Source organism: Suncus etruscus, chromosome 15 (assembly GCF_024139225.1).
Source record: "Suncus etruscus isolate mSunEtr1 chromosome 15, mSunEtr1.pri.cur, whole genome shotgun sequence".
NCBI classification, from domain to species: domain Eukaryota; kingdom Metazoa; phylum Chordata; class Mammalia; order Eulipotyphla; family Soricidae; genus Suncus; species Suncus etruscus.
In genome coordinates this window covers 61,500,017-61,509,786 of record NC_064862.1, presented here as the reverse complement: position 1 = coordinate 61,509,786, position 9,770 = coordinate 61,500,017, and the positions used below count along the sequence as shown (strand labels likewise).

The 9,770-nt window shown below is 55.2% G+C and overlaps 1 protein-coding gene across 1 annotated transcript in view; it reads right to left on the bottom strand.

Moving 5' to 3' along the window:
- Positions 1-233: 233 nt before the first annotated feature.
- The window catches only part of GTF3C1 (general transcription factor IIIC subunit 1), a 56,101-nt gene continuing 46,564 nt past the window's right edge, over positions 234-9,770 (bottom strand). Inside the window, exons 26-37 of the mRNA XM_049787779.1 lie at positions 9,606-9,687; positions 9,134-9,246; positions 7,737-7,799; positions 7,028-7,121; positions 5,895-6,067; positions 4,017-4,307; positions 3,485-3,744; positions 2,738-3,015; positions 2,188-2,650; positions 1,702-1,753; positions 1,215-1,407; positions 234-958 (exon numbers count right to left, since the gene is read on the bottom strand). Coding sequence (XP_049643736.1) covers positions 746-958; positions 1,215-1,407; positions 1,702-1,753; positions 2,188-2,650; positions 2,738-3,015; positions 3,485-3,744; positions 4,017-4,307; positions 5,895-6,067; positions 7,028-7,121; positions 7,737-7,799; positions 9,134-9,246; positions 9,606-9,687 — 2,275 coding nt within the window. The 3' untranslated portion in view covers positions 234-745. The remainder of the gene's footprint in view (positions 959-1,214; positions 1,408-1,701; positions 1,754-2,187; positions 2,651-2,737; positions 3,016-3,484; positions 3,745-4,016; positions 4,308-5,894; positions 6,068-7,027; positions 7,122-7,736; positions 7,800-9,133; positions 9,247-9,605; positions 9,688-9,770) is intronic.

Sequence of the window (9,770 nt, the reverse complement as noted above, 5' to 3'; positions counted from 1 at the left end):
GCCTGCTTCCCCTGCCACCCTCTTTGATTTCCAGGGAGCCCCAATCCCAGCAGTTCCAAAGCTGTGGTCACTCCAATGCAGCAGACACATCAGGGCCTGGAGACAGCAAATGCACCTGGTTGGTAAACAGTGCACCCCGGCATGCTCCCCAGGAGTGTGAACCCCGAGTACAGAAAGGAATAAGCCCTAAACAGTTCCCGTGTGGTCCCAAACCCCAAACACAAAAACTAAAGTCATTTTACCTCACTTTAATTAAAAAACAAACAAAATAAATACATACCAGGCTAGTTTTTTTAAATGAGCAAAAAGACTGAAATAACAAAACCAACCCCCAGCAGACACCATCTTCCAGCTGACAAGGGTCCACAGACATCTCTTGGGGGGTGGGGGGGCTCAGTCCCGCCTCAGGATCCAATGTCTGCTGGGCACCAGGAAGGGGTGGGGTGGACATGCCCAGTCCTGGCTGAGGACAAGGCCATTTCTGGTCCTTCCTGGGGCTACCCAGTAGCTGACCCCAATGGCATCCAGACCTGGTGGCCCCAATTCCAAGCTGTTTCCAGAGGCAGGATGGCCTCTGTCCAGGGGCTGGACATGAGACATACTAAACAGCACTGACCGGTGTTGCCTGGTGGAGGCCCCAGTGGCAGAACAGACCAGGGTGACCTTCTCCTCAGTGACTGGCAGATGTGGTATCTGGAGCCTGTGCCTGGGGCACGAACAGGACACGCAAAAAAAACGCAGCACCTCACAAGTGGACCCACTTGTTCCAGTTCATGTCGGGTGGGAAGATGCAGCCCAGGCGGAAGGTACAGTCCAGCGTGGGCTCGTAGAACACCAACGGGCGCTCAGCAGGGTCAAGTGGTCCCTCAGCCTCCGCAAAGGCAGGTGTGGAGAAGAGTGAGGCGGCCACTGGCTTTCGAAGGAAGCGCTTCTTAATGCAGCCAAGGGACTCCAGGCCCTGGGGACAGAGATGGTTAGCTTTCCATTCCCTTCCCTGACCTGGGTTTTTCTGGCCCACAGGGACGAGCATATCTCAGGCTTGCTCCACTTTCAGCTCCTCAGAAGAGCTGAGGGGCAGATGGCTGGGCATGGGGCACAGGGGAAACCCTCCTGCCCCACAGGGTACGCCTATGGCCTGGCCAGGAGGGGCTGCAGGTAGGAGGCTGAGGGTATGGGCTGTGTGGAAACCCACCCACCGTGGCTGTCACACACACCTGGAGCAGCTCGAGAACGGCCACAGGCTGCAGGACTTCCTGGTAGTGCTGCAGCAGGCAGCTCTCAGGGATGCCAGGCCGAGTCATGATGTGGTATAGCAAAGACTCCATCATGCCCTTGCACACAGCGGCGTTCAGGCCCCCATCCACGATGCGCCACGGGCGGCTGAGGAAGCGCACATGCTCCCAGTCCCTGTGAGGGTAGAGAGGCAGACACGTTAGATAGGCTGAGCTTGGCACTGTGGGGGACCCGCCTTGGCACCTCTTCTGTCCCCACCCACCTCAGGCACTGCTCAGACCAGGGAGCCCAAGCCAGGGGCCTCATTCTCCATCATTATGCTTCCTGCTGGACCCCCGAAGGCTTGGCACCTGACTAGTGCTCCCTGGTGACAGGAACCCCAGTGTCCTGTCCAGGCTCCTGCGCTGATACCACGGCTCCTTCTGACCGCCCCCTCCCTGTTGTTCCCCGCTAGAGATCCCCACTGACCTCTTAGGAACCGACTGGGCCAGGCTGCCAGGTACAAGACTGTCGAGCAGACCTGAGGGAGGTGAGACACGGCAGTCAGCCTTTCCCATGCCCTGCACACACTCCACATAGTCCCACAGGCTTCTCTGGTCATCCTGACTGGGCAGGAGGTGGGTAGAGGTAAAGGGGTTCAGCCCCTCTTCAATATGCAGGAGGGTAGGTCTGAGCTCTGCACAGCCAGGAGTGTCCCCCAGCATGGGGCCAAGAGCAGGTCCCCCCAGCACTGCTAAGTGTGACCTCAAAAATCAAAACAAAAAACTCCAAAGGAAACAGCTGTGCAGAACACAGGGAAGGTCTGTCTCTGTGGCCTATGCTGGACCCTGACATATACCCTCCTGGCTCCCATGAACACCTCAGAATGCAGCCTTTCAGAACACTGTCAAAACCTGCCACCCACACAGAAGGCCCTCCACCCTCTGGGGGAGCAAAGAGTGTGCAGCTCCATACCTCTGGGGTCTTCAGGGCCCTCCAGAAGCTCAGCCTGACAGCTCAGAGCCTCAGGAAGCTCGTGGTTTGAGGAGCTGGGGATCTCCACATCATCTTGGTCATCTTGCTCTGCAACTGGGGGAGGCCCCCCAACCCCAATGTCTTCAGGAGCCACAGGCAGAGATGGTGCCCAGGTCTCAGGCTCAGAGAGGGCCTCTCGCACATCCTGCAGGGTGGGCCTCTTAGCAGGAGGATCCTGGAAACTGTCTGTCTCAGGGCTGGCTGGCCGCTTAGTGCTTGGGGTGCCAGATTCAGGGGGCAGCCCCTCAGCAGGGCTGGCCTGGGTGTCCTCCTGGTGTCTGTCCAAGCCCTCTGGGTCCCTGAGCTGCACTGAGTGCAGGAGCCAGGGCTGGGCGCAGGCTAAGGTCACCAGGCGGACTGTGTTCCCTCCTACTTCTAGCAACTGGTGGTGCTCCAACAGGTCCTGAGAAAAATGGGAGATATACAGTCTCAGGGGGACCTGCTCTGGTCTGCACGTTCACGGTGGCCCCATGGTGTCTGCATGGCTTACCTGCACATAGTCAGCCAAAGTCCGCGAGCGTGCACCCTCTGCCCGCTCCAGAGCAGAGAAGCGTAGGCCCAGCTCACCCCGATCTACTCCAAAGCACCCAGCCGCCGCCACGGCCTCCTGGACCTCCAGGGCGGCTGCCACGTCCTCAGGACTGTACCCGTTTTGCAGCAGGTGCTGTATAAATTCCTCTTGGCTATAGGTGGCCTGGTTGGGCACCAGGCTGGTGAAAATGGAGGGAAGGCAGGCAGTGCCCACCAGGAGTGAATCTAGAGGAGTAACTGCAAAGACCAGAAACCTGATGAGCCTCGACAAAGCCCCGAACAGTGGGGAATGGGGCGGATCCCAGAGGAACTGTATCTGCTCAGCCTCACCTACTCTATTCCTGCCCCCTCCCCAGCATCCCATATGGTTGCCTAAGGATCACCAGGAATGGTTCCGGAGTGCAGACAGGGTACCCCTGCAAAACGCTGGATGCAGCCCCAAACCAAAAACCAAACAAATGGGTAAAAACTGGCCTCAAAGCAGATGAAGGAGTATGAATGTGATGTACACACGTCTCCCACAGCAGAATGCCAGAGACATGGGGGGGGGGGGTGATGGGACACATGCTTCATAGATACAGGGACCAAGGGACAAGATGGAAAGACCGTGTGGGTTGGCACCTTCCAACATGGCTGTGGCAGGGAGAGGGAGCACAAGTCACGTGCTCCTGGAGGACGGGGCACCAGAGACCATGGCCACACTCACCAGGCAGGCTGAGCCGGGTAGGTGCAGGGGTGCGGCGTGGCCGGAACTTGAGCTGGCAGGAGTTGACTACAATGCTGTCGTTGGGGTTGAGGTTGCGGGTGCTGACAATGCCAGGGGCGCAGTAGCCCTTCATCAGCAGGTAGTTGGTGTGGGAGGCCTGGCGGGCTTTCACCTCGATGCTCCGGCGCTTGGGTCCTGAGCCTTCATCCAAGTCCTCCTCTTCATCCTCGTCCTCTTCCAGGACCCCATCCTTCCCCAGGCTGGAGGACAGCAGGATGAGCCCCGTAGCCCTCCTGTGGTTCCCCCCTCACTCCATCACAGACCTGCCTTTCTGGCTCTCTTTGCCTTTAACCACCCTAGACCTGGTCTTAGGACACCCCTTCCAATAAGTGCAGATCTGGCTTCTCTGCTCACCATCCTCGCTGCCCAGCTCCAGATTTTTCCCTTTACCCAGCCCCATCAGCGCCTGCTCTGACTCGGCAACACCGAGGCACTGGGGTCCAGGGTGGGAGCCATGTGACCGGCCCTTTACCTCTTGATGACCTCATTCTCCACCATGGAGCTGTCCACCACCACGATCTGCTCAGGAATCCTGACGTCCACCGACACGAGGCCGAGCGAGAAGAGGGTGAGGACGGCCACACAGTGTCCCCCAGGGCCGTCCAACGAGAATGGAACCAGATCACTGGAGGTACTGTCGTCAGGATCCTGGTCCTTGAAGGAGAAGTGGTCGGGCTGGTCCAACTTATTGACTGACAGGATTCGGTTAAGGAACTGGAACGATTCTGTGCAGATAGTACTGGGGAATCGCCAACTGAAGACCCTAGAGGGGCCAGAACCATAGCACAGAGGAGAGGGCGTTTGCCTTGGGCTCAATCCTAGCCTCTCATATGGTCCCCAGCGCACCACCAGGAGTGATTCCAGAGTGCAGAGCCAGGAGTAACCCCTGAGCACTACTGGGTGTGGTCCCCAAACCAAAATAAAACTAAAACAATGAAATAAAAAAAGGAAATCCTATAAAGAAAACTTGGGCCTCACTGAGGACGGGCGCTGTGGCCACAAGTGGTTAGGCCTATTCCAGTTTGCCGTGGAAGCCACTTTCCCTTCCCCAGTGAGTGGGTGCCAGTCTACCATGGGGCAGTTTCTCACCTCACTCAGGCTGGCCCTCTGCCCCAACATGGGAACACAGACAGGAGTCACATCGGGGCCTAGGGCCACCCTTGCTTCTGCTACCACCCGGAGCCCTGGGTTCCTCTCCGCTGTCTCCTAGCCCCTGGCAGCGCCTCTTAGCCCATCTTAGCTCAGGGACCATGACACTTCTAGCAGGAGGCAGGTTCAAGATCAGTGCTGATGTGAGGTCTGACTGCTCGGGTCACTGCTCTGAGCAGGTTAGGGAGGTTGTTTAGGAAGGACAGAGCAGGGCTACAGACACAAGAAGGGAGCAGAGCACAGGTCTCCTTTTGTGTGTTTTTGTATGTGAGCATGTGTGCCTGTGTGTATCTAGGTGTCTGTATGTAAGCATGTGTCCATATGTGAGCACATGTCAGCGTGTAAGCACAGATGTGTCTCTATGTGTATCTGGGAGCATGTATGGCTGTGAGTGCAATCTATGTGAACATGTGCATGCATGTTTGTGAACATGTCTGTATGTTCATGTTTATGTATCTGTATATGGGAGTATGTGTGTCTGTCTCTGTGTGTGATTCTGTCCGTATGTGTGCATCTGTGTGTGTGTTTATGTGTGTGAGAAGTTAGGTTTGTGTGTGAGTATATACGTGTGTGCATGTGTGTGCAGCCTCAGTAAAGATGTGAGGACTAGAAGGGACACAAGGACACAAGGACTAGGAGGGAAGTGATGAGGCTGGAGGTCCAGGACTCCACGGGGGTGGGTGGGGGGGTGGGGGGGGACTGGCTGGCAAGTGCTGTGGGGGCCTATCTCTGGGGAGTACCCTTGGGTGGGGTCACGCAGAGCCCCACAGGTTTGATAGGCCTGGACACTTTCTTCAAGATGCTAGAGTCCGAGGACAAACGGGCAGAGGGAAAATATGTGCAGGAGACACACTCAGATGCACCAGCAATGAAACAGAAAATGGTGTCACTGACCTCACCGGAGGGTGGAAATGGAAATGCACTCGCCCCATCTAATACTACCCATGCTGAGTCCTGTACCCCAAATACTGCCCTGATCTAAGTCCCATACCCCATTATTGCCTGTGCTCTGAAGTCTATATCCCAATACTGACTGTACTCCAAGTCCCACACCTCCATACTGTCCTGCTCGAGTCCCAAGAAAGGACATGCACCAAAAGCATTGCTGCAATAGTGCCGAGACAGCTGGACTCACTATGTTCAGTTGAGCCTCTGGCTGGGTCTCCCAACCCCACCCACACCATGGCCTAGGCAGACTGACCGGAAGTAGGTCTGTGACAGCTGGTAGGACATGGGCACAAAGGGCAGTGCACGGTTCTTCTTGGGGCCCAGCATTTGGTTAATGCGGCGCCGGTTGACCATGCCTCGTTTCTGGCACTCCACAAAGGCGCGAACCAGTACCTGGTCCTTGTACTCGCGGAACAGCTGGAAGGTCTGTAAGGAGCATGGCAGTGTGAGCAAGGCTGAGTGGGGCTGAGCAGGGCTGAGCCAGGCTCCCAGGGTGGGAGCTAAGCTGAGCTGAGGTGGTGAGCTGGGCTGGGTTGGGCTGAGCCGGGCTCTTAGGATGGATGTGAATGGGGCTTATCTGGGCTCTGGGACAGGATCTTTGGGCAAGATCTCAGCTGTCAGCCTGCAGCTGCCCGTGTGAGCTCAGGGGGGATGAGGGCAAGGAGCCCCCTGAGTCCTAGCTGGCCAGCGGCTGGGTTAAGAGTCCAGGAAGAAGCAGGCCACTCACCCAGCATGTCCTGGTGATTCCCTCTACTGCATGTCCCTAAATGCATCTGGCTGTACTGTCCACTGTTTACCCCACCGTGGATTCTTATTGGGAAGGTGGCACTGACGGAATCTGAAGAACTCCGTAACCCCCAGAGCTCCCTCCTTGTGGCCATAGTAACATGCAACCCCTGGGTATTGTCTGCCAGACCCAAGGTGTTCACCTCTAGTTGTGGGGTCCCATGTGGGGAGGGACTACCTGTCAGGGTCCCTCCCTCTCAGCTCCTGACTGCAATCTCAGGGGCCCCAGGCTCTGAGAGAAGTCCAGCTGACTTGGAGCACCCACTCACATCTGGGACCACCTTGTGAAGCATAGGTTGGTGTGATCAACTAACACTGGCCTTGGCCCTGCTGGGTTGATTTGGTCCCATAGCCCAAGCAACTGGGGTTTAGGTGAGAAATGACAAGGGTAAAGCTCACACTGTCCCTGGCTCATACCGTTGGGACCCCTACAAGAAAAGTTCAGTGTGGGGAGCAGACTCCCTGTAACACCTCTATGGGATATCATGATCACAGGGATGCCAGGGCCTGGAGTTGCTGGGGGGCAGAGGCTGACGCATGCCTGCCATGGAGGCCTGGGCCCCAGAGTGCTCTGGAGGAGGCTGTGGTGTCCGCACGTACCTGAAACGGCTGGAATGACTTCATCTGGCTGTCCGAGAGGGCCAGCGTGCTCTGGATCAGGTTCTGGAGCACCAGGAAATGGATGTCATCTATGCTGTGGGGAAGGACAGGAGGCTCGCACGGGTTACACCTTTTCATGAGCCCAGTTCCCAGTCTCAGCCAAGGCCCTCACCGCTGCTAGCCCACAACACCACCAAGGGCAGACTCAGCCCTTCCTCACTGGTTGGTTTTTGCTAGTAGAGACTTTTGAGTCAGGTAGGTGAAACGGTGACAAAACAACTAACCCATGGTGGGTATACTAGCACATTTTCTCTTTAGCCAATTGGAGATGAGGTTTTCTACAAAGAGAATGGGCTTCTCATGGAAATGCTGTGCCAAAGGGAAACTGAAGTTTTCACTCAGGCAGAATTCTCAAACAGAGACCAGTTTAGGGAGTGGAAAACTCAAAGACCCCCCAACTCACAGTATGTCTAGGCCAGTGTCTGTGAGAAAGGGAATGGCGGGCTTTCAGGTAAAAGGGCAAATCACAAATATCCTAGTCTTTGTGGGCTGAACAATCACAGTGACTGGTGCTCAGCAGAAGAGCAGCACAGAGTGTCCAGAGTGACACATTAAGCGACCCGGTACTAGAGCCCTCAAGACTCTCTCTACAACCCTGGCCATGGGGCCCATCTCTGCCTCAGCATCCAGCAGCTTAGCTTGTACTTGCCTGTTAAGTTCATCCTCTTTCCTGACCTGTTGTTTTTTATCCCCAATCATCAAGACTCGGTATCTGCAAAAGAAACAAGTGTGTGTGTGTGTGTGTGTGTGTGTGTGTGTAATGTAATAGGTGTGCTGGGGACGTTTTGCAGTCACGATGGCCTGAATGTGGAGGGAAAGGGGCCTACACACTGCCCAATGAGCTGAGAATCAAGGACTATTCCTTCATTGACCTGAGGGCCATGGAGGGTATGGCATGGAGATGGCACTGTGCTAGGTAAGGGGATAGCGAACTGAACGAAGCTCATCAGGATGCAAAATACACATGAGACAAAAAATGGGAGGGAAAAAAACACCAAGAGGATGACTGTGAGGTATGAAATTAAGATTATTTTCTCATTTACTCTCTTTGGCTCTATAAAGTGATCAGTGGTGTTCATGCCAAGCAAGCATAAGAAAAAAACTTTAAAAGAGACAAGTGGCCATTTAAGATAGTAAGACAGTTCTTTAGTCTCCACCAAACTCAGTAAAAATTCATCTTCGCAGTGGTAAGTTTCTTAAGATTTGGCAGCTTTACAGAAAATCTTTTCACTTTGTTACAGAAGAGAATCCCTGGCCTTTTAGGTTCGTGCTCAGTACCAAGTGCCGAGTTTATTTCCTCTCTCCTCTACATGGCTTTTGAACTTGCTCTTAAGGCAGTCTTGGTTGGGCCTGGAGAATTTTGCAGCGATGGAGAATGGCCGCCTCACAGGTTCTCATCCCAAGACAGCCCCCATGTGTGGAGAGGGATCCAGCAGAGCTGCTGTGACCCTGGGAATAGCATTCGGCTGTACTCGAGTCCAGTGTGGTCCAATGTGGTTAACCCACCAAAGGGTGCAGCCCCACCAGTTCTGCCACTGAACAAGCCTGTGCTCAGGGCCCAGGAGGTACAAGCCCTCATGAGGGGCAGTGACCCTGGCCAGAACCCTGGGGAAGACCTGTGAGCCTCTACACTGTTTGAACCGGGCAAGCAGGGGACAAAGTCCCCCGAGGGCTGCATCTGAATGTTGTACACAAGCAGCATGACAGGGACCTGCATTTGGACAGCCACTCTCCTAGGCAGGAGGCCCTGGGCTCTAGAACATGGTGGTTCCAAGAACATGAGAATGACTACAACCAAAGAAACTTGTAGACAAGTCACTCATGAAGCCCACAGCAGCTCTTGGCCTGGCACATGGTGCGGTGGGCAGATGGTGGGCATGGGGGACAGATCAGGGGACTACAAGGGGTACAGTTTTACACTGGCAGTTTTGGGGATCACAGCACACTGAGAAGTCATAGCATAAGACTCCCCAAGCACCACAGTGGAGGTCCCAGGAGTGGGGACAGGAGCATAGTTTGATGGTGGCAGTTCTCGGGGGACCCTACCTGCCAAACAGCTCCTCAAGCGTGTCTGGAACATCGAGGTTCGGGTTCCGAAAAGCGGAGCTGAATTTCTCCCTGAGCCTCTCCACAAACTCCTTGAACTCACTGGCACAGACCTGGCAGGTGAGACACAAACGTGGGTCCTGGTGTCGAGATGGGTGAGTTGGAGCCAGAGCAGAGGAGGTGAAGGGCTGACAGTGGACAGCAGCTTCTTCCACTAGCTCCCCCCAAATATGCTGTGGAAACCTGGCCCACGAAGGGGCTTCTAGTAAGCCCCATTCTTCACAAAGGTCTCTGCAAAAGGGCATAGCCCTAGTCATATATCTCTGACCTGGCACCTACTAGTAAGGCTTCCCAAACCAAAGTGCTGCTAAGTGGATTTCCCACTGAGCAGGAAGTTCATCCACAGAACCCCCAAAGGGGCCCCCGAGACCAGACCAGGCAGCAGGTAGGCCCAGCACTTTGCAAGGCTCACCTTCGGGTCATCGTAATCACATTTGCGGTTCATGAAGTCCCCGATGAGGGCCTTGTCCTGGTAGACCTCAGCGAGGCAAACCCTGCAGAAAAAAAATGAACTCAGGGTGGTTCCACCAGGGGTCTGGCCAAGTGACTATGGAAACTGTAAATGGGGTGTGGACCA